This window comes from Neophocaena asiaeorientalis, unplaced genomic scaffold (genome assembly GCF_003031525.2).
Source record: "Neophocaena asiaeorientalis asiaeorientalis breed wild unplaced genomic scaffold, Neophocaena_asiaeorientalis_V1.1 scaffold15, whole genome shotgun sequence".
Taxonomy (NCBI): Eukaryota; Metazoa; Chordata; class Mammalia; order Artiodactyla; family Phocoenidae; genus Neophocaena; species Neophocaena asiaeorientalis.
In genome coordinates, this window is record NW_020185328.1 from 3,002,325 (window position 1) to 3,027,844 (window position 25,520).

A 25,520-nucleotide genomic window follows, 5' to 3' on the forward strand; every position below is an offset into this window, starting at 1 on the left:
CCGCGGCATGCAGGATCTTCCCAGACCAGGGCTCGAACCCGTGTCCCCTGCATTGGCAGGCGGACTCTCAACCACTGTGCCACCAGGGAAGCCCCTAGCAGCATATTCTTAATAGCCAAGAAGAAAGAAAATCCAAATGTCCATTAACTGATAAATGAATAAACATGATGCAGTATATCCATACAATGGAATAATATTTGGAAATAACTAAGAATTAAGGACTGATACAGATGAACTTTGAAAACATCGTGCTAAATGAAAGAAGCTAGAAACAAAAGCCATGTGTTATATGATTACAGCTATATGAACTGTTCAGAATAGACAAATTCACAGAGACAGAAAGTAGATTCGTAGTTGCAGGGTCTGGGGAGGAGGGAAGAATGGAAAGAATGTGTATGGGTTTTTTTGGAAGACGGGTGATGAAAATGATCTAGAATTATATAGTTATGGTAGTCGAACAACTTTGTAAATACTCTAAAAATCACTCAGTTTTATATTCTAAAAGGGTAAAATGTATCATATGTGAATTATGTTTTAATTTTTTAACCTTAAAAAAGATTTGTGCAAATTGCACAAAAACATATGGCCATGTGAACACTTTGCCAGGCTGCCTCCCAGGATCTGGAAAGGAGTTCATGCAAGTAAGGGGCTTGAAAGTTTGAACTTCATTAAGTTTAGAGGAAACCTGCCTCAGTAGAAGCAATAGGATTTGTTGACAGATGGGATGTCAGGGGTGAGAGGGAGAGTAGTTAAGGATGAGTTTAAGATTTGAGACTAAGCAACTGAAAGATGACATTTCTACTTCTGAGTAGAATACTATACAAGATGCAGGGGTTTTGTTTGTTTGCTTGTTTGACTGTGGCAAAAAAAAGTGCAAACATGAGATTTAACCTCTTAACAAATTTTTAAGTGTTCAGTACAGTGTTTTTAACTATAGGCTTCTTTAATTTAAATGTGCACTTCCTTCACCAGATTTGGGAAGTTTTCAACCATTATTTCTTTAAATAAGCTTTCTGCCCTTGTCTCTCTCTTCTTCTAGAGTTTTCATAATGCATATATTGATACATTTTACAGTATCCCTTAAGTCCCTTGAGCTTTCTTCACTCTTTTTAATTTTTTTTCCTTTTTCTCCTCTGATTGCATAATTTCAAATGTCTCATCTTTTTTTCTGCTTGATCAAGTCAGCTGTTGAATAATCCTAGTGAATTTTCCAGTTCAGCTACCGTGTTTTTCACCTCAAAAGTTTCTGGGTTTTTAAATTAATTTTCTACTCGTTTTTTCATGTATCATTTTCCTAAGTTTGTTGAACATTTTTATGATGGGTATTTTTAATTCTTCATCAGGTAATCCATGTGTCTCTACTTCTTTAGTGTTGGTTTTGGAGATTTATTTTGTTCCTTTCTTTGGGCCATTCCCTGTTTCTTAATGTTCTATGACACTTGATTTTGGTGTCTGCACATTTGAAAAACACCTACGTTTCCCATTTTGTACAGACTAGCTTTGTATAGGGGAGGACCTTTACCAATCAGCCAACTAGATATTCGAAGGACAAGAGATGCAATTTTAGAGGGAAATATCAATTTTATTCTGGAAATCTTAAGTTTGATATGCCTATTATGTATCCAAATGGAGATGTCAAGAAGACTGTTAACTATGAGTCTGGGCAGAAGTTCAGGCCAGATCAATATATTTAAGAAATACCAGTATAGGGGCTTCCCTGGTGGCGCAGTGGTTGAGAGTCTGCCTGCCGATTCAGGGGACGCGGGTTCGTGCCCCGGTCCGGGAAGATCCCACATGCTGCGGAGCGGCTAGGCCCGTGAGCCATGGCCGCTGGGCCTGCGCGTCCGGAGCCTGTGCTCCGCAATGGGAGAGGCCACAGCAGTGAGAGGCCCACGTACCGCAAATAAATAAATAAAATAAAAATTCTCACAACTACTGAAGCCCACGCGCCTAGAGCCCGGGCTCTGCAACAAGCCACCGCAGTAAGAAGCCTGCGCACCGCAACGAAGATAGCCCCCGCTCACCGCAACTAGGGAAAGCCCGCGTGCAGCAACAAAGACCCAACGCAGACAAAAATAAATAAAAATAAAAGTGAGGCCATAATAAAAGAAAGAAAGAAAGAAATGAAAGTATACATGTACAATTTAAAATTATGAGGCTAGATGTGATGACCAAAAGAAAAAGTATAAGCAAAATATAATAGCTGTAATTTCTACAGACTGTAATTTTGTACAATAGATACAAGTAGGATTGTCCTGGTAAAATAAGGGAGTGCTCTCATACCCAAGAGTCTTCTACTTCCTGTGGCTCCATGGAACACAATGCTATGGTCTGTATTAATAAACTCAATTAACAATTGGGAGCAGTTGAGGAAGGCAGAATTCTAAGATGGCCCCCAAGATCTGCACCCTCTGGAATACAGAGGTCTTCTCTCAGTTATTCAGTCAAACACTAATATAAGTGCTGCTGGGATTTTGCAGATATAATTAAAATACCAAATCAGATGGCCTTAAATAGAGAGATTATCCTGCATGAATCTGATCTAATTAGGTTATCCTTTAAAAGGGAATGGACTCTTCTTAATTAAAGAGATTGAAAGTGTGAAAAGGCCTTTGAAAGGAGCCATAGTCAAGGAATATAGGCCTCTCTAGGCCTGAGAGCGAGCCCAACAAGAAAGTAGCTGACAAAAAGCAAGGAAACAGGGACGTCCTTCATACAACCCCAAAGAACTGAATCCTGCCACATCTATGTGAGTTTGCAAGAGGATGCCAAGCTCCAGATGATAATGCAGTCTAGCCAATACCACCATCTTAGCCTTTTGAGACCCTAAGCAGAGAACACAACTACATCATGCCCTGATTTCTGACCTACTTGAATTAATAAGTGAGTGTTGGTTTAAGCAGCTAAATTTTCAGTAATTTGTTATGCAGCATTAAAAAACTACTACAGCTATATTTTATTCAAGGTTCTTGCAAAAATTACAACACAGATAATTGAAAGGATTTGTGAGACTCCACAGAGAATTCTCACATAAGGTTTTCAATAAATGTAAATTATACAGTAAAGCAGTAGAAACAGAATGCAGGCAAACATCAGGGGCCCAAGAGCCTTCCAAGTACAGCTTCCCAAAGTCATTATTCACACACGACATGCTGCCTCTCTGAATAAAATCACCAAGATTTGTATGATAAATCTTAGTTTCAGGAGGCATCCTAAAAGTCTCCAGTAGTGTCTTTCATGGCCTTCTGTACACATAGCCAAGCCAGACTATCTGACTTGTAATGCCAGGCATAAGTCCTAATAAACCAGCAGTGGGTACCACCAGGGCAGTTTCAAACTTTAGTGCATTATAAATCATTAATTATCCCACTGCCCTTATCTCAGCCAAGAGTCAGTGTCAGCCTTATAGGCCCCAGAGATAAGCACAGCACTGAACCTCTCCAACTATAAAATAATTCTGTCTCATATGGTTCTGATTCCCTTCCCCTACTTCACTCTCCTCAAGCAGGATACTATATACTGGCTCTGGTGAGTGAGCAAGCAGGTAAACAAACAAGTAGATAACATTTGGGTCCTTCAGGAAAGGCGGATGGCAGCAGAGGGCCCTTCTTTAGGTGACAAATGTCCAATGCACAGTCCATGCCTGAATAATCAATGCTGTGGTCAGCTACCTGTTGTGAGGTGCTCTAGTTGAGTTCTCTCAACCCACCATCTCTTCTAGCCATTGTTAGGGGATTCCTAGGGGCTAAAGCTGTACTTGCTGGCAAGATGTGGAGGAAGAATTACTAATGAGGATAAACACATAGTGGAACTTCACTGCTGCTTTTGTCGTGCCAACCTGAAGTTAGCTGCAATACTGCCTCCTTCTCTAACTGACCCTACTATTCATATTAGAAGGCAATGGGCCAGATCTGTAATGAGCAGTCCTAGATAGTGAAATAACTCTAAGTACTAATCCTGACCATCTAGAAGTCCTTGTTCCTTATGGACTAACTATGGCCGGTTTTGCTCTCAGCCCCTCCTATTCCATGTCTGAAATTTTTTTTGTTTAAATTGTTAAACTGTTTATATTGCTCTTTAGTTATAAAAGTGATTGTAATATAGAAGTGAAAAAGGAAAAAGAGAAAAATCCCCCTTAGCACTCCCCAGAGGTAGATACAATTCAATGTCTGTCATCCCACTTTTTTTCTATGCATTTGCAAATGTGCACGTGCACACGCATATGCATCTTTTTCACTTGAAGAATGTATCATGGGCATTGCACATCTTTTATTCTTCTCTAAAAGTTATATGTGGTTTCCTATGGTGGGTGTCACATTATTTATTTAATCTGTAACCCATTGATGGACATGTATGTTGTTTCCAATATCTTGCTATTTTAATTATGCAGTGACCAACTCTTCACATACAAATGCAAATACTTGCAAAGAATGGCTTCTTAGAGGCAGAAATGCCGGATCACTAGCTATGCATATTTAATTTTAATAGATGCTGCAAGTTTCCCCTCTCAAAACAGTACTAATTTACACAAACTTTTAGAACTTGTTAGAGAAACCAAGTAATTCTGACTTCCCAGAGGGACTCTTTTTGGTTTGTATTAAGTCACAGGTGATAGGCACTGGATTTTTTAAACATAATTGGATTTACTTTGTATCTTCTACAAAATTCTCTAAGTTTCTGGCTTCTTAGTTTTACCATTTCCTGTTTGCTAGCAGCAGCAGTTTTTCCCCTTTATTTGTTTTCAGTTTTGTTTCTGTTTTTCTGCTTCAGTGAAACTTCAGGAAAGATGAGAGATAAACCCATTTTGACATCTGAATCAACTTGCTGTTTATTCATTCACCATACGTTTACACTACGTTTATGCAGGTAATCTGCAAGCACTGAGGATACAAAGATGAAAAGACATAAACTTTACCTTTCAGAAATTCAAGCCTAATAAGAGAAATGCAAATGATAGCAACACAATTAAGAGACAAAGGTAGATTCATAGATAGATAGAAAATAAGACAGGAGAACTGAAGAGTGACTTTCAGAGTGAAAGACAGAGGTTCAAGGTAAAGAAAGACTTGAAAGGTAAGTAGGGGAAAGAGAACAGCTCATGGAAGTTACAGATGGATGAAACAGAAGAGTAGGCTTAGAGAGCTTTAAGTGGTTAGATATGGTTGGCATACAGGTACTTTTGTAGGATAAAAGGAGGCAAGATTAGAAAAATGAACTGAAGTAAAAGCACTAGAATCTTTGAATGTCATGCTAAGAATTTGGTATTATCTCATGAATGACAGCCTGAAAATTTTTATGTAGGAGAATAATATGTTTAAGCCTACATTTTAAAATTTACCCCTGATCTGAAGGACGAATTAATCACTAAATCAACAATTTTTTAAAATTTATAACCTACTCTGTGTTAGAAATTGTGATAGGAGCTAGAACTTTAATAAGAACAGATTAAGCACAGTGATAAGTGAAAATTACTATAATAGTTTAGGAAACGAATTATATAACCAGAACTAAGATGTGAAGACAGAAGAAATGAAGAAAAAAATCCATGGATTCAAGAAAATAAAGAAATGACAGAAAGGGGAAGGTGGATAAAAGGGAGAAAGAATCAGATCTGTTGCTTCTAGTTGTAATAGGGATGATTTGGTGGGTAATGCTGTTATTAATTGAAATAAAAGGAACACAGGAAGAGAGGAGGTTGAATACGAGAAGATGGAAGTTCTGAACACATTGAGTTTGAATAACCTTTGGAACACATAGGTGAAAATGTCTAAAACATAGTTAGAAATATAGATCTGTAATTTAGTAAAGGTGTCTGAGCTAGCAATAGAGATTTGAGAATCACTGGTCTATCACATGATAGACCCTATGGAAATACATAAAAATAGAAGAAAATTGTATGGAAAATCAGAAAGGAAGAGAGTTGTGAAAAATAACACAACAGATATGTAAAAGTTTTACAAACTTTAAAATATTGTATAATATAGCTAATTATTGCTATTGTTGCTGTTGGAACAATTGCACCAAACTACTAGATCTTATTAGAATTTGCTTCACAAAATTAGGGAATTTGTTCCCCTTGTTCACCAGCATATCCCAGAACCTAGACCATTTTCAAACATGTAATAGGTTTTCACTAAATGTTTATGTTTTGTCTGGGTGTATTTACTGAATGTCTTGGCCATATGGATTTGTTATGGGGGTGGATTAGCTATCGTGACTTTTCCTGAAGAAACATCTCATAACCCTCTTCAACAGCCGTATAGTCCATGAAGAATTTGAGAGCCAGTTCTTTAACTCTAAAGAACAAAACAAAGCCCAACAAAACAAAACAATATAAAAAAGTTTCTTCCTTAAATGTGTAGCCCAAAACAACAGTCATTACTTTTTAAATATTCCAACAGTTGTTTTACAGGGTAGTCATTACTATTTATTTCCATTCCAGGTACACATTTTTACAAATTTAAGAAAATATTTTCAATTAATGTGCAGAAAAAGAACATGCATCTGTAGTAAAGTTCCCAATGGGCTAAAATTGCATTATTCATTTTTAGACACCTCCACATACTCACAGCATGACCTCTGTGATTGTCAACGGTGACAGTCTTCTCATATGCTTAACATGGTGCCAACAGAGTGAAGAAAACCTCAGTGGTACATAGCCCTCCTGCATGCTACGAAGGCTCTCTTTCTGAGAACAAAAAACAATCTCTCCTAATCAGTCAACAGAAATGTTTTGAGCTCCTGCTGTATGCTAGACGTTGTGCTACATCCTGAGGGATTTTGAAGGAAACGTGAGACATGCCCATGCCTTCAAGGAAAATATTAGCTTGTTGGGGAGACAAGGTATAAAAAGTAACATATATTGTGTCAAATAAGTTGTCCAAAGAGTAAATGCTACTGTGAGGTCTAGTACTCAAGGTTCCCTAAGATTGGTCTGGTTTACCTTCTTAGAGTGTTTCCCTAAATCTACAACTATAAGAAAGTTATCCTTCTCATACCCTTTTCTAAGCCAAATTAAACTGCTCTCTATTCTCCCTGCCTTCAGCTTGCTTTCCTTCTTCTGTGTCCCTGCTTGTACTAATTCTTCCTTCTGGAATATCCTTGCTTTCCTTCATGCTCATGTCTATATTATAGTTTGTACACCTTACCCTTCCTCAAGACCCAGCTCCAATGCAGCACCTCCTCAAAAATGTCCTTATGTTACTAGCTAGAAATAATCTTTCCCTCCTATAAATGCCTTTCTAAGGAGACCTCCACTGCCCCCATTACTTTCTTTCTTATGTCATACTTGTCCCTATCCATGTAGATACATGGTCACAGAGAACAACCTTTCCTTCTACCTCCTCTACTTCCTGATGAATATTGTCTTAAAGGGATTTTAATTCCTCAGAACCCAATGAGGCTAACTTGTAGTTTCAGTGCATCCAGTACTATTGATTCTTTCCATCCCCTATGGTCCCTGAAACTGGTTTACAAGCCTATTCTATTTTTTAATGTAATAATCACATAATATTTCATTTGCATTGTGATTAACCACCTGCCCTAACTAGGATGTGAGCTCCTTGAGGGCAGAGAATCTGTTCATTCAGCTTAGTAACCGCCCTATGCAAGCCATGTATAGTAGAGAAGCATGTTCAAATTACCATCAACACTTGTTAAAGTTTTTGACTTCTGGGTCACACTCTCAGAAATTCTGATTCAGTGGGTTTCATAAGGAGCCCAAGAATCTACATTTTATCAAACTCTTCAGATGATTCTTATCCACAGCAAATTTTAAAATGGTCACCAGTTAGTAAGTATTTATTGAGTGAATGCTGACCTTTTTGCTCTCTTAAACTATAACATCATAAGGGAAAGACATGTGACTACCTAATCTTTGTATTTTCCCTAAATATATGGCCTAGCTGTTCGAACATAGAAACTCAAACGCTGTGGAGCTGACGTATGTTAATGGGATGACTGATGTAATTTTAGCTTTCCCTTAGGCACAGAAGTTGCTGGGCCACGAAGAATGAGCTGGTTTTGGATGGGTGGGGAGGGGTGAGAGCATCCTGGCCAAGATATTGATATGATCACAAGAATAGATAGAGATGGGGAAACACAAGCGTGCTGAGGGTTTATTATTAGATTAGTGTAACAAGAGTAAAAGTTCTCATGGCAGAGGAATGAGAGATGAGGCTGCTTCTCCACTGTATAAAATAAGCTTTTGTTAGCAGAACTCTCATTTTCCTTTTAATTTAATAATAGCAAAAATAAGTGGTTTTGAGGTGATTAATGACCAACGAGAGAGCTACAGTGCTGACTTGGCCAGCATGGCACATATAGAAATACAAGATTTAGTACAGAATTAACCTGCCCAAACATCTGTTCACAACTCCATATGAAAAAGAAAAAAATAGACCATAGCATATGTTACAACTGGAAACCTGGGAAACTTTTTTTCACATCATGTTTGTAGGAATTCATATTTTAGCAGTATTCCTTATTGACTTGCTAATATGAATTTGAACATTAAATAACCATAATAATGATAGGCAAAAATTTAAGAAATCATTCTGTTCACACATGAAGAAAAGAATAACTTGTTACAAAAAAGATAATAAATTTGCAGTTAAAATATATTCCTTTGTTCCTGTGACATAGCCAGCCTTGACCTATACATCTGCAATTAATCCAGTGGGACACGAGTTTATTCATCAAGTTGGCAAATGGTTATTAGCAATCTACTACTTGCAAAGCACTGTACATAAAATGTTAATGGTAAAGCACAATGTGCATGACACAAATTGAAAGGTTCATTCTTACATGGAAGAGAGGTTGATATGGGAAAATTAGTATCAACGAGTTATTCATTCATTCATTCATTCATTCTTGGATGAATGAATGTAGCTCTATGACTTTGTTTTATTCTCTGTCATATCCCCCACGCTAAGCACAGTGCTTGAAGTATGTTAAGTGGTCAATCAAATCTGTTGGATGAATACATTTATTGATCACTCTGTCAGACTCCCAGTATCCAAAATAAAGTGAAAACAGAGATAGTCCCTGCCCTTGTGGAGTTGATAGTCTAGTGAGGAAAGTAAATATTAATCAAATGCATTCAGAAATGTAAAATTCCAGCCATGACAAGTGTTGAGGATCATCAAATAGAGTTTGGTCATTCAAAGACTTTCCTCAAGGAGTGATCTTGAACTGAAATCTAAAGGATGAGTGGAAATTAGCCAGGCAAAGAAAAGGAGGAAAAGCACTTTGGGCAGAAGGGATAGTAGAAAGGAACATGATGAGTGACTGCAATATAGATTGAGAAGGAGTAACAAGAGTGAGGGTGGAAAGCTAGGTAGGTAAGGTGTAAGTATGTGACAACAGCTCAGGGAGTTCCAGAATATAAATAGTAGGCAAGATTACATAGGTAAGGAAATTTCTCATTTAAAGTTGATACAATACAAATTGATTTGAGTTATAACCTCAAAACTCACTGCTCATTTGCAATATAAAAGAAAGATTTGTCTGATAAAATGTACCATATTTTTTATAGTGACAAGCAAAATAATCGAGCATGTAATTTCAAATTACATAACCTTGATCCTTGTAGATTGCACCAATAAATAGTATAATTTTACTAAATTACATAGCAGCAATTAGCTCTCAAATGGGAATTAATAAAGAAATCAGCACAGTACCATAAGAATAATTTGGGTATATTGATGTAGAACCCTATTGACAGATATATACCCTGGCGAACAGCTCATTCAACTGTTATGTGAAACTATTAAAAAATATAAAATTTATTGGTGTAGTTCACATGATAGAATTTGTGCAGAAAAAAATAAAACCAAGACTTTTAAAGTGTTTTAAAGCAAATGTAGAAACAATGAGATGTTAAAATCATATCACAATACTCTTGAGTTTTCCCTTCCCCACATGCACATGCACCTATATCCCATAACAGAGTGCTGGACATGAGCTTGGTGCTCAGTAAGTACTTGTTAAATGTTCAGAAATGGCCAGTTAGAATACTTACAAATGAATATTCCAAGTTTTAATACTAATACTGAGAAGTATTAGAAGTTGCTAGATTTAGTTATTTATTATTATTATTAAGATAATAAGTATTAGAGTAAACAGGTTTAGGGATAGATGTTGTAGAATGATATAAATTTTCTTTACCAGTTCATATTGTTTTATGTGAGATATGGTCAAACAAACATAGTAAATATGCAGCAATATTTATATCTCTTGTGTTCTGATCTGATCTTTAATTGAGAATAAATGTATAAGTGAATAGTAAATATTAGAATGTATTGTAAATGTAGAGGATGACATATTCAGGAGTAATAAATAAAACAAACTATAATATGTTAAGGGTAATAAAATTAAAATATGCACACTTAATAACTAAAATTCTATTTAAAATAACCCATGGAGCTCTAATAATGTTTTAAAGTATTTATATTTCTCAAAATACAGTTTAAAATCTTGTGATGTGTAACACAAGATTTTATTGATGTAAATGCCATTACTATGTAGTGAAGTAAAGTAGGATAAGTATTGATACAAGTGTTTCCACTTCTCTAATGGGAACACTAAAATGCAGCATGGTTAAAGGCTTCTACTGATAGATAATACTATTTTTTTTTCTTTTTTTCAGTTAACACATATTTATTAAGCATAAAGCTAAGTGGTAGGGATATAATGGTGTTGACTCAGTTTTAGCATTTCGTAATTGCTACAAATTGAAGACAGGATGACTTTGGAACCCAAATATGAATGGGTCTTGTCTTGACTCTGTTCTTGCGTACCTCTAATGAGCTACTCTTGCTACCAAACACTTAACAAAATGATCTTCACATGGAAAGATTTACAATTTTTAATATAGGTTCTAACTTCCACTGATGTAAGGCATAATGATCTGCCTTATCATTTACTGGGTTTCAAGCAGAAAAGATATGCATGCATACTTGACAATCCAGTTTCTTATTTGCTGCATTTCTTACTGTTTAACAGATTGGTGACATAATTTCTTTATTATTTTTTGTTCAAGTAATTGGGCATTATATACTTAATAGAAAACTAATTACTTATACACCAGATATTGATTACTGATTTTCAAAGTATTTAAATTCTGAATTACATTGAAATCACTCTGAATAGAAGTAGTCTTTTATGATTCAGAAAGTAAATCAGTTTTGCAGTACATCTGTTTGACCTTCAAGGGTCATTGCTGACATTTTTGCAACAAGTGCACTGCTAAGTGTTAGGGATTCAGGGATGTAAGCCCTGCTCCAGAGGCTTACAATAATGAGTGTGGAACTAACAGTTTAAAGAGGTTTCAGGTTATTGGTTTGCCAGATAAACTAACTTTCACTGTATTAAATAAGTAAAATCCAATAATGCTATCATCAAGTAGTAAAATAAAAAGAATTTTTCCAGTATCTATAAAAAATAGAACTAATGCTATACATAGATTCTTATGTACATCTTAGCAGTTTCATTAAAAAATATTTCTCACTGCTATTGTAAATTAATCCACATTATGGGGCAGGCTTGACTAACAGCAATAAATAAAAAAAGTAGTGACTCAGGTTTGTTTTTCATTCAGTAAAATAACTATATTGGAAAAAATATTTATCTGATACAGAGGAAATAAAACAATTTTAGATATTTTCATAGATTAGCTCGTAGGAATTGTAAATTATAGAATATGGTGTATCTAAAAGTATATGTCTGTATTTCAACATTTCAAACATTAATAAGAGAGAGAGAAAATAGGTATAACATAGAAATTATAGTTTACCATAATTATAATTTTCACAAATGAACATCCATATATCATCTAACAATTCTAGAATTTAAAATTGCACTGGCAACTGCAAATATTTTTCTGTATCCTGAAAATACTTATAACTATAAAATTTTCTTTAATCAGTTAGTCTTTAATATAAGTTTTTCATTTTTACATTTAAGATTGTTTTTTTTCCCCCTGATTTGCTACTTATCCTTTATTGTCTGACTTTAGCAGCTAAAGGTCTGACTCATGTAGCCATATTTTAGGGACCCCAGCCCTAAAACTGCACAAGAGCAGTTTTCAGGGACACATCAGAGTGGCTTGAAGGGTAAATGGGACATAAGAAAGCAAAGGTAAATCATGGCCAAACTTTTTCTGAAGTGTCTCTGTGAAGAAGAGCAAACAAATGGAAAAGTAGCTGGAAGGGACTATACAGGCCATGAGACAAACTAAATCATGTTTGAATGTGGCTGGAGGTGACCTAGTAGAGACAGAGATTGATGTGTGTTGGAAAAAAGATTACTCCAGGCCTGGATCCCTGCAAAGACAAGAAAAGATGGAAGAGATATGATCCAGATCGCAAATGGACAAAAGGGGATACAAATTTGGGAGGGCCAGAGGTGCTTAGTGAAAGAAAACTCCAGAAGTGACTACAGAACACATAAACATAATGCACTAAATCCAAACTAAATGTATCCCCAACTCAGCTTCAACTAAACACAATTCCAATTGTGCCACATTGCACCCAAGGAACTATGATGGAGGGAAAGTCAATGTAGCAAACAACAGGAATCTTAACTAATTGTTTTTAAAATATATTCCTCTGCAAATTTTTCTAGCCATGTGTGTGGGAGGCCTGAAACTTAAGCTTCATTACCTTTGGAATAAATCCACCTCAGATGGTGTGTTTGCTTGTTCATTTGTTTCAGAGAACTATAGGCTAAGTTATAAGCTGGGGTAGGAGGAGGATCCAAGATTGAAGAACTATAATAGTCTCAGAGAGTTGAAAAGTAACTTCTCAGGGAAAAGTAATAGGGTCGCCTGTCAGTACTCAGTCCACATTTTAGGTACTTGTCATGAATTTACAGTAAAACCAGTCAAACAAAGTGTGATTTTCTTCAACTAATCCTGGTGCAGTAGCAGAAAAGGCGGAAAGTTGGATTCAACAAACACTAAGTTTATCTAGGCAAATGTGACAGAAGGAAAGAGGATACATCTGCTGAGAGATGTTTGAGGGAAACTGTTTATAATGATGGAATGTTTATCATGAATCTCCGTGTGGTAAGGAAAGAAAGATAGGCAAATAAAGGTAAATTTAGCATATCAGTGATATATCATATCAATAACTTCTGCTAGGGAGTTCTAGGGTACTGGAGTAAGTGAACTGGAAGTATAGGAGATTATGGTCAGCCAGTGGTATATTTGCAATTGAGACTTCAAAAGTGATACATATACTTGTGATGACAAATTTTAAGTGGGAACTTGGGAGGGAGTTACTGAGATAGTGTAGAGGAAAAGACTGATTATGAATATAGATTGTTTTGTTCAATTCAGATGGAAATTTTGAAGCACTAGCATGCACAAATTACCATGGAAGGAATTGGAGATACAGAGGTGAACAAGATTCAGTTTCCTGCTTCAAAGATCTCACAATGTAATTTGCAAAGTGCTACAGTAGGGACACCAACACAGAAGGAAGGATTCTTAACCCAGTCAGGGATCAGGTGAACAGGCTTTAAGAACAACATTCGCAAAGACCAGACTGCAAGATAAAGCTTGATGCCTTTGAGAAGAGCAAAGAGTTGGGTTTTCCTTGAGGCTCACGTTTAACTGAGGGTGCTGTGAAAGAAAAGGCTGAGAAGTAAACAAAGGTCAGATGAGGGTCATTTTGTCTGATATGGTCAAGGTATGTGGGCCTTGTATTCTTTGGATAATGGAAAAACTGTTTCAAGCAAGAGTGGACATAATGAAATGGGCTACTGGCTGCAGTGTAGACAGAGGGCAGAGGAAGGAAGTAGCTGCAGTTCTTTGGAGAAGAAAGGCAAGAAGACCAATTCAAATTATGAGACAAGAATGTATTTGGTATACAGTTTTCACCCTTAAATTTAGATTGAGACAAGGTCATCAAAGTTTGCAATCTACGTAGAGGGTAGTACATTAAATTGGAAAGCATGAAACCAGAATTGCTTCCCTTGTCCAGTTGTTAATAACATTTTGTAGGACCCAGCCTAGGAAACGTGAAACACCAGAATGTAATCTCCGTGAAGGTTTGGTTGTTTTGTTTACTACTCTTTCTCTAGTGCCTGGTACATAATAGACTCTTAATAAATATTAACCAAGTAAAATTGTTCAGTAAATTAAAATCTGTCTTTAACATCTGATCTCTTTTGGCACCTTCATTCTAAGGCTACCTGCCCAAGTAGCATCATGCTAGATGTGAACCATATCTTTTCTCTGGAATACTCATCTCCTTTTGAACCTTATTCATCATATCTTACAAAACTTCAAGATCATGCTCTTGCCTTCTGTGTATATTAGCCATATATTCCTGGGCATGGTAATTTGCTTTTTTATGCCTAAATTTCCTTGTCTATAAAATGGGGATAATAGCTAACACACACTGAGCATTGAGCACTAACACTTAGAATCAGACACTATTCTAAGCACTTTAAATGTTGTAGCAGTTATTCCTCATTATACCCCCCATGTGGGGAGTACTCCTGTTATCTACCTATTACAGAAGAGGAACCTGAGCCAACATTTGACAGCAAGTAAGTGACAAAGCCTGGGTCTGGACTCAGGCTAGCTCCTGAAACCATGCTCTTAATCATTCTGCTTACTGCCTGTCCAATAATAGTACCCACCTGTCCAATGATAGTTGTGAAGATTCACGGAGAATAATCTATGTAAATGCATCTGGAAAAGTGCCTGAATGTCACAAGTGACCAATAGAAATTAGCTTTTGTTGTTGTAATTGCTTTATTATTTATATCTTCTTATGGAGCTATGTGTTCCTTTAGGAGAAGAGTCACTGTCTCCTAAAGGAAATTAGATTATTTCATTTTAGAGAGATCTAACTGGGAAAAAGTCACTCCTGTGTAATACTTACTTACATCCACTTTCCTGCAACTTTCCTCATTGATTCTAGTTCTGAACTGGGGGTGAAGAGAGAACAAACCCAACCCCTCTTCCTTACAGCAACCCTCAGGTACTCAAAGATGGGTATCTTTGACACCTACATCTTCCATTTTTCAGCCCAACAGTTTAAGGCATTTTAACCATTTCTCCTATGTCTTGGTTTCCAGATATTCTGAATAAACTCTAGTTTGTTGAAGACATTTAATGCTTAGGCACTTAGAGGGCAACAGCCCACATATGTTGCATATAGAACAGGACATTGACAGAAAAGATGTAGGGACAGCCCTGTTACAGTCTGAATTAAATTCCCAAAGACCTTTATAGTGCCTTCTTTGCATGGGGTACATAGTCTTCTTGATTGAATGAATGTATTTATAAACAAATGAAAATTAATGAGTCTTCCAATATTTTCAGATTATTTTGGATACTAATTCAGTCATTCAATGGATTGTCTCTCCCTCTCGACATCATGTCATCTGTGGATTACTTCCTGTGTGCCATCAATATATTCACTTGATTATTTAAATGGAATGTATTACATTCCTATTAGTTTATGGCTAAAAGTGTTTTAATTAATTATAAATTAATCTGATTTTCTCAGCAATGCATTTTATTATTGTTGTTAAGAATGCCTATTTATTTATTTATTTATTCAATAATTTCTGAAATATAAAAATATTTTCCTACATGTTCCTAATTGCAGTAATTAAACCAAAACCAAAGCTTTAAAATTTATGAACATTTTAGTGGGAGTGACATCTGAAATAAAATTGAGAAACATGAAACTAATGTAAACTGGAAATAGGATCGGACTCTATGGAGCTAACGTTTTTATCTCCAAAGAAATTAACTGAAGAAGTTAAAGAGTCTAAAGGCATGTAGGACAGAACAATTGAGAGAATGAACAAGTAGGCTTGTCATCAAGAGCTGAACAGTTTTAGTTATTTTGTGTATCAGAAAGAGTTTCCATAGTGCACCATGGAATTCATAAATAAAAGATTTCCCAGCTGTGAGAGCCATAGAGCTGGTAATAAGCTAAGTGTATTATTGAATAAAAAATTGAAGGAAAATGAGGGAAAGTTTCTTAAAATGTAGTCATGTTTCCTCGGCAAATTGCAAACTCTCACGTTATCAAACAAAAATGGTAAAAGTAAAAAAAATAAAATAATACTTTAAAGTATTGATCTCAAAATTTAGAAAAACTATAATAACTGAAACATCTCAATGAAATATCATAATTGGGTCATTTTGATTGGAGAATATAATTTTTTTAATTTGCATTGGTTATTTTACGCTTATTGATTTGAGAAACCACTTTCTAGTGTATTTGTCAGCATTTTGAAGCAGGTTCCATACTGTTACCTTCCAGTTCTGCATAGTTTCTGGGAATAACAAAGTTTTGTTATTACAGTATCTGCCAGGTAATCTCAAAAATTTTAAGACATTTCAAATGTAAAGTTCTCTTTTTAAATTTTAAAGTTTCCTAGTTTAATTTTGATAAAATTAGATAAATGTCAGATGTTATGTTTTTCAGTGAACATTTCTCTTAACCTTATTGGAAGAAAAAATTTAATAGGTGTACAGATAAATATAATCAAACTCTATTATCAAAATTAGTGGAATAAAAGTAACACATATAGTCATATCAAGAGAACAGAATAAAACTGCATATACATGACAGGAGTTATTTGAATTTGTTGTAGTCATGGAAAATATATGTTCTATTTTTGTTAAAACTGATGTAACCCTTTTCTTAGCTCATTTCAGCTAATAAAAATAAGATCACTTCAAAGATAATTATACAGTGGTTTAGGTAAGTGTAAATGTAAGACAAGACACTGAAATGTTCTCTAATTTTTTATTAAATTAATGCCTATATACTGTAGGAAATTTGGAAAATACAGAAGAAATGCAAATGAAGAAAAAAATTAATCATTATTCCATCATAATTTTTCTAATGTTTTAAAAATGAAAACAAATATAAAAATTTTTAAGTAATATATTAAACACCTGTCAACCAAAAGGAACAAATGTTAACTATTTTTTGTATTTGAGTTAGATTTTTTTTGTAAAGAAATAAAACACTGTAGATCAAGTAGAAATCTTTTATATTCTCCTTCCTACTCTTACTCCAATCCCAGAACAATTACTGTTTTTAATTTGGTGTGCATCTATTCTATATATTCCTATTTTTACTGTATGTTTATGTATTCATAAATATATAACTTTTTAAAATTTATGCTCAATTGATTTGTGCTATACAAATTTTCTAAACTTGTTTTTCATTCGCTCTTATTTGCAGGGTATATCTTACATAAAAATATAGATAATTCATTTTCATTTTTATATGCTATACCAACATATTTTATCATAATTTGGTTATCTCTTTCCTTATGCTGTAGTTTATTTAAAGCGTGACCAACTTTTTAATATTATTAATTATTCTACAATGAAATTTTTCTGCAATAAGATTTTTCCATATTTCAGATGATTTCAGTAAGATAGTTGCCCCGAAGCAAATGTGAACACTTTTGAGAACTGATACATATTTGAAAATGTTTTCCTAAAAGACCAAACGAATTTATAATCATCAAAGCAGTTTATGTGAGTGCCCAGCTCACAGCACCTTCATCAGCATTGAATATGCCAAGCCATTCTTGATTTAATTCACTCATTTTTAATACAAACAATTGACTTTGAGAATGAATTTAAGCGGTATGAAAAAAGGCAATTTATGTGTTTGGTTGGGTGTAAGCCATTTAGTTTAGCTCCGAGATCCACTTTAAAATTATCTATTGGTCATGAGACGTCATTGCATCTTCATGTTGTTTCAGCAAGGTTATGTATTGATCTGCTGAATACATTTTGTCTCTGTTTTTATTAGAAAGTTGCTGAAATTTCCTCTGTGACATATTTTATTATAACATCCAGTAATAAAAATATTATCTTTTTTTAGAAATCCAGCATATGCTTTACTTTCTTTATTGGGCGTTTGTGATCACAAGCATTCTTCATTATTTCAGAATTTCAGTCTTAAGCTGTAAGATGATGTCATTTTTGGAGCCAGGAGACTTGAGTAATAATCCCAGCTGCAGTTACGCAACCCTCATCAAACTATTCTCATTTTCCCCAGAAAATGATTATCAGATTCTTCATCTGTAAAGTAGGACTCTTACTACCTTATTATATTATTAAATAAATTAAATAAGAACTTTTGAAATAAAGTAGAAATATAGGTTAGCAGCAGTAATCCCTCTCCTAGTTGTCTTAGATGTCTAGGGTCCCCAGTAGAACCCGTTGTGAGAGGTATTTTAGACGTATAATTGATCAGTTTTATCTGCCACTTTTTGTAACACAGCCAACGGAGCAAACTATGCAGTCCACCAAAGGTTACCCAAATCCTCAGAGATCATGCAAGACCTTATGTTCCCACAGCGTCCTCCCCTGCCCACACACACCAAGATGTCATACTACCCAGGGTTACAAGCTTGAATTTTTTCATTGCCTGGAACTACTTCAGAAATCTTAAACTCTGAACTTTTGCTCTCTCATTCTAATTTTTTATCCTTCTACTTCTCTCAATCTGTCAGTCTTACAATACTCCTCTTTGACCTCATGGAAACCTGAAATCTCCTATTTCTTCTGTTTTTTCCTAGACTGTCAGTTTCCCACTTGGCTCCCCCAAAAGTTAAAATAGTTACCATTGATAGAGCTTTTTTTTTTTTTTTCTTTTGCTGTACGCGGGCCTCTCACTGTTGTGGCCTCTCGCGTTGCGGAGCGAAGGCTCTGGACGCACAGGCTCAGCGGCCACGGCTCACGGGCCCAGCCGCTCCGCGGCATGTGGGATCCTCCTGGACCGGGGCACGAACCCGTGTCCCCTGCATCGGCAGGCGGACTCTCAACCACTGCACCACCAGGGAAGCCCTATAGAGCTCTTTTGATTGCCCTTAATTTCCTCTTTGATTCCCCTCCAACGATTCCAGTATGAACCATTCTCCCAAAATGCTCTTCGTATAGAAAATTCTTGCCCTGCCAGCTCAACAGATTACCTTGCTCCTTACTTCATTAAGAGAATTTGAGACCTTCAGACATGCTCCCTCTCAACTTCCAGCCTTCCCCCACCATGCCCACCTACAACCACATCAACCTTACTACCTTCCCTTGAGTCTCAGTAAGTGAGGTGTCTCACTTCTATTCAAGGGCAGACCCTTTTTTTGTGCTATCAATCCCATCTTTTTTGTCACCTCTTGGAATTTACTCCATTAATTTTATACCATTTTGCCTGTCCTTAATCTGTTCCTCGTTGCTAGTGACTTCCTATCAGCTTTCTTTTTTCTCAACTTCCTCAATTTCTACCTAGCCCCACAACTTCTCTCCTCACCTCTCATCCAAACTATACAAAGAATATTCTATCTGTATTGTCCGCATTTATTTGCCTCATTTATCTTCAACCCACTATAATACAATTATCACATGAAATGGCTATCAGTAAGGTTACCAGTATGTTGCTATTTCCAAAATTGAGTGGACATCTTCATCTCTTATTTTACTGGACACTTCTCCAGTGTATGATACTCTTGTTCACTTACTTATTCTTAACACAATTCTGTTCATTGGACTTTAATAACCCTTTAAACTCCTCTGGACTCCATTTCTTCTTGCCTTCTTCTGTAGTTTGCCCTTCTGTTACTGACACTTTCAAGTCGGGCCCCAACAAGGGTCCTTCTGTTTGGTGTTGCTTGTGCCAATAGAATGAAACTGAGTTCGGTTCCGAAGCAAAGGAAAGCTTTATTCTTTGATAAGAGAATGGAGAGGTGCGAACTCGTGCCCTAGAGCACAAGTTCTCCCCTACGGGCTATGGGCTGGGCTGCTTCATAGGGGTCTCCTCAACAGGGCAGGGGCAGCGTTCTCCTGGGTCTGGTACAGCTGTGCTGCTTCCGGCAGTCACTCCAGATCGCAGTGCTGGGTACAGCGTCTCTGCACATGGCCCACTGCCGCCATCTTGGACTTCGGTATCATGCACAGCACTTCTGCACACGGCCTAGAGCTGAGGTGTTGGGCTCAGCTGTTTTGCACGAGGAACTCTAGTCTGAAGTGCGGGGGGCAAGGCCTCTGCACCTGACACCCTATGAGCAAGTGAAACTAGACGAAGTACAAGGGAAAAGAAAGGCTAGAATTTATTTTATTACCAAGATCCTATTTTTATTTCTTGGGAATTGTTAATGGGCTTTGACAGCAGCACTTCCTGTTTTCAACTCTCAAGTATTAGTGTTCCACAGGGCTCCTTCCTCGGTCACCTGCATCTCTGAGTCCCTTCACATTCCCCGTAGGTAGCTCATCCACATGGGTTTCTATTTCCACAAAATGCCTAAGTCGTACAACCTTAGCACAGACCTATTCCTTAAGCTTCAGATTTTAATAGCCACCTGATTTCTGGACATTTCCACCTGTGTCTCACAGGAACCTAAAGCTAATCATGATCAAAACTAAATTCAGTCTCTTTCATAAATCTTCTCCTACCTCCAAATTCTGCAACTCCATTGGTGGCACTACTAAGTACTGGGAAACTGGGGGCCATGCATCTTCTAAGCGTTTTCTGAATCCAACTTATCTTTATTCCTCATTATCTCTTTTATTATTAGTCCTAATAAGCTTTTCTGGTTTCTTTTTTCCACCAGGATAGAGTGATACATATAAAACATTGATCTGCCAAAATCACTTTCCTTTAGAAAGTTTTTATACTTCTAGATCATAAGGTAAAGTCCCATCTCCCTAACAAAACATGAGGCCTTCACAGACTGGCATCTTCTTTTGTTAGCCTCATTTTCTGCTACTTACTCCTTTTTAAACTTGACAATCGTGTAAAGCAAACTGCCTGTTGTTACCATTCCTACACCATGCTGTTTCTCACCACTCTGCTTCTGGCTAAAATGTGTTTCCTCTCCTCTCCTCTCTTCTGACCAGCTCCTTCATATCTCAGCTCCATGAATCCATGTCTGGTTTCCCTCAATACTAAAGCATATAGGTACCCCCTTCTTTATATTCCCATAATGTCATGTATTTGTTCTTTGTATGTTTGCTCAAGAAATAAACGATGGGTTTCTTGAAGGCAGAGACCATACCATGCATTATGACTCTAGTGCAGTGCCTGGAACTTAGAAGCTGTTTAATAAGTACTTACTGAATGAAGTGATAACTAAATTATGAAAGTACTATATATTCCTTCTTGTCATTCTTTTTCTCATATGGTGTCACTGTGTGGCAGGGGCAGTAGTGTTCACCAAATATTCCATGAATTCCTCCTACATTTCCCAGTCTTCCCTAAACTTAGGTCCTAGCCGTATAAACAGTTCTGGACAATGAGCTATAAGCAGAAGCGATAAGTGTCACTTCCAGCCTGAGATCTTTAAGAGCAGTGGCTAGTTTTCCATAGTCGCTCCTGCTTTGGCTCTTCTGGAAGTCTTGATTTGCAGGTAACACAAGATCATGGGGTAGGAAGTAATCCTGTTGTGTTAAGACACTGAGATTTCAGGATTAATTTGTTACCACAGCATAATCTAGTCCATCCTGAATAAGACTCATTGTTTCAAGTTTATACACTAATCTCTATCTTATTACATACATAAAGTTGTGTTGAACTTATCAGGTATGCAACTCTTTCTCTTCTCCTAAAGTCTGCATGATGCCTGGGCTTAGAAAAACTGCATCATGTGACCGATGTTTTCCAGTACAGAGATGGAGTAGTTCACTACCTGTTCCTTATGATCTAAGTGAAAGTGGAATATTTCCTACACAAAGTATCCCCCCGCACTTACTCATGCAGTCCTTTTTTTCCCTGTCATAAATTTAAGTTTTGATGCTTCTTATAAATGAAACTTCTCCCAGGAATAGTATCACGTTCCACTGCAATTGCAGGCCAAAGGTATCGGAGACTATTGCCAAAGTAGTCCTGGAAGTCTCTGAAGTGTATTGTACTGACCCACAATTATCAATAGTCTAATAGTAACATTGATACAATTCCATTCTTTTCCACAAGTATTCTATCAAATACACTGGCTTTCCTAATTAGGTCTCAAATTTTATTAAACTATGTTTGTATCTTCTTTCAGTGATAATTTTTTCAGTTGGAAGAGACAAAAAAATCTGACTTCAGGTGTGGCTTAATTCTAGACTTATATGATGTCATCAGGATCCATCTTTTAACTCAAACAGGCTTTGCCCCTTTCCTCATGCCTGAAGTCCCCAGGACTGTACCCTTCCAGTTTCAAATCCAGCAGGCAAGAGCAAGTCTTTTCCCCAGAAGTCCCAGTCAGAGAACATTTCTTCTTATCTGCTCTGAATGGATCCTTGAGCCAAACCCTGTGGCCAGGTGAAGATAATGCACTAATTAGCTTAGGCCTTTGTCAGTTCCCTGAAGTGGTAAAAAGGATTCAACTTCAAGGGAAGCAGGTGGCCTTAGGGTGAGGGAGGGGATGATTTCTGAAGAGAAAACAACAAGAGGTCATCATAAATCAAGAAATGATGCTGGCAGCAATAACAACCTCTATCTTCTATATATAGTCTGCTGCCCAGGAGATAGAAGCTAGAGACAGCTTCTAGTTAAGGAGTTAAAGTGTTTCATTATGCACTGTAGGTTACACCTTGATTATATTATCTCTCTTTTTTCTCTGGACTTCTCTACATTATTCTTTTCTCCCGTATGATGCCTTGTGTTTTAGTTATTTATATGCATTTGTCTCCCCAGTTAGATCATCAGCTACTTCCAGGCAGGAACTGAGTTTGAATAACTGTGGATCCTGCACTGTGTGTTTCACGTAGTAGGCATCCTCACTATTCAACAACTAATTATTTGTTAAGTAAATGAAAAGATTTCTTATCTTTCTTAGAGTGGGTTTATACTATTAACACATCATGGTAATGTAATGCCTGGGAGCTGGGCGAGGGGAGGGAGACGTTTGTGTGTATGGTGTTAATACACACATATGATAAAAACCTACTGTTTACCAAGTATCATGGCAAACAATGGGGATATGAGGATACAGTGATTAAAAACCAAACATTACTCTGCCCTTCACACAGTTATACTCTAGTGAAGAAGACAGAGTAGAGTATAATAAATACTACAAAGGATAATTGTAGGGTGTTACGGGAGGGTAATAGATTTTAACTTTTATTATTGTTGTCCTGATTGTTTCCACATAAACTAGGTTGGCTACCTCAGGGATTACCAGTTTTGCTGGAAGAGGTCTGTTAAACTTGGAATTTCTTATAGGATTAACACTAGATTCCCAAATCAAAGTTCCAGATCCAAGAAATTACATCTTGTATTGTGACAAGAAAAGACTAATTTAGATTTCTTCTCCTCTCTCTTTTCTCCCTACTCCTCTCCTAGCCTGAAGTTCTGGATCAAATACAAAATTTAAGGGAGCTGTGGATGGATAATAATGCATTGCAAGTGCTACCTGGGGTATGTAAGTTTTTATTATGCCACGTTGTCTAGCATCTATGTTGTATATTAATTGTAACTGATAATGGTTAATCTTACATCTTAAATCCCAGTGTTTTCATTTCAAAGTTAAACATTTGTTAGGAGTGTTCCATCATCAAGTGTTTTTCAATAGTTTGTTTTTTTTAATATTTCATATAACTTTTATGAGTGTTATAGGTGTGTAAAATGTATGAAAATTTTTAGTGTTCTCTTAGGTGTATATTTTTCATCTCCTTCCCTATTTACTGTTTTTCAAAAGCTGAAACATTCATATTGTTAAATGAAAAACAATGCTATACATAATACCAAGTCTTAGTTTTACAAAAGCAACCTTCTTGTAGGTAACTAGATAATGGTTTCTGCTCATATTGTTAGAGCTCTTGCACAAAACAAATCTCTCTCTATTGGTTCAGGTGATTTCCAGTAGAACATATTTGAGTTTTTGAAAAAGGCAAGGAGCATAAATTGTTAAAAATAGAAAGTTAAACTAGAATCGATTTTTCTTCTCAACTAACAGAACATCCAATAATACCTCCTGAAAAGTAGGTTTATCAGTCAACTCATTGAGTGTGACTATTCATTCCTTTTTCATCCAGTGAGAGAATGGCTTTCCATAAAACACTGCTTCTTACCACTCATAACACATGCACTTGAATATAAGCATGTACACACACACACACACACACACACACACACACACACACACACACACACACACATCACCACCACCACCACCAACAACAACAACAACCACCACAAGGGTCTCTGGTGAAAGCCAACTCTAAACTCCTTGCATTGGGCTAAGAAGCCAGGGCAGCTGGTTGTGTAATAATTCTTCAGCCACTGAGATTTAGATGTATATTCCCAAAGTCAAACTTATTCCTTGTTTGAATTAACATTTAATTTTTTTTTAAATGATTGCAAAAGCAACAAGAACAGGAAGCTTATTCTCTTTTGAACAAGCATGGGACCACATAAAGAAGAAAATATGACAAAAGATTAGGGAAAAAAATACTTTCTCCTCTCACCAAAGGAATACATTTCTACTATCATCACAAATGCAAAACAGAAAAGCATGCATGTTTTCTATTTATTGATTTATTCAAAAACCATTTGAAACCACAAATATACCTCTATGAACTAGAAACCATGTTAATGTCAGGGTTACAAAAATAATATACTCAATGACCTTGAATATATTTGTTTGAGGGGCTCACATATAACATGAGAGACAAATCTGTATTCCACTACACATAGCAGAGACTGATTTGTATCATATTCAAGGTATGTACTAACCCTGGGGCAACAAGTAAGACAGTGATCAATCCCGTATGCAAATACTGAGGAATCAGAATGGATGTCTAGTTGGAAAAGTTTATACCTGCTTCTTCAATGTATTCATGTATTCAAAAACACTTACATAGCATTTATCATGGGCTAGGCACTATCTAGTTATTTTACAAATGACTCACCAAATTCTCACAGCAACTCTGTGAAGCAGATTTATTACCAACCCCATGTTACAGATGAGGAAACTGAAACAGAAAGAGTAAGTAACTGGGCCAAGGTCACACAGCCAGTAAATGGTGGGTCTGTAATTCATACTAGCTCCAGAGGCTTTTGTTCCTCTGATGCTCCAAAATTCTGTTGCTATAGAATCAATAGAAGGTATAAATGAGAATTAGGCTCATCTTACTTTTCACAGTTACTCCATTCCCCAAATCCAACCTTGGAAATCAACTCAGACCTCTAATCCCTTAGTTAGTGTATTATTTAAATGGAAAAGTAGTGATTAAATCTTCTGTAAAACAGTGCTGCCTAATTTTTTCTCCTTCAAAAGTAGATTTTTTATTATATACTGCCAAGTTTAAGTGGATTTCTCACTTTAGTTAGTACACTTGAATTCCACATTTTGTGATGCTCCTTGTGGGAAGAACCCACGCCTCCCTACCCTAAACAGGCATGGTTTCCTGAATGTCCAGTGCTGTCACTTAGTTGTTATGTAATTACCTAGACATGCTTGACTTTGAAAGACTAATCTTGAGTGCAGTCTTCAGCCCATGTCTGACAGTTTCACAGGATAATTAATCCTAAATATTTAGTGTTATA

At 36.4% G+C, this 25,520-nt stretch overlaps 1 protein-coding gene across 3 annotated transcripts in view; it reads left to right on the plus strand.

The window, feature by feature from the left end:
• LRRC7 (leucine rich repeat containing 7) overlaps positions 1–25,520 on the plus strand; it is a 374,132-nt gene that overhangs the window by 213,273 nt on the left and 135,339 nt on the right. For all 3 annotated transcript variants that reach the window (XM_024734618.1, XM_024734620.1, XM_024734619.1), the window contains one exon: positions 23,316–23,390. In XM_024734618.1, the coding sequence (XP_024590386.1) occupies positions 23,316–23,390 (75 nt within the window). The remainder of the gene's footprint in view (positions 1–23,315; positions 23,391–25,520) is intronic.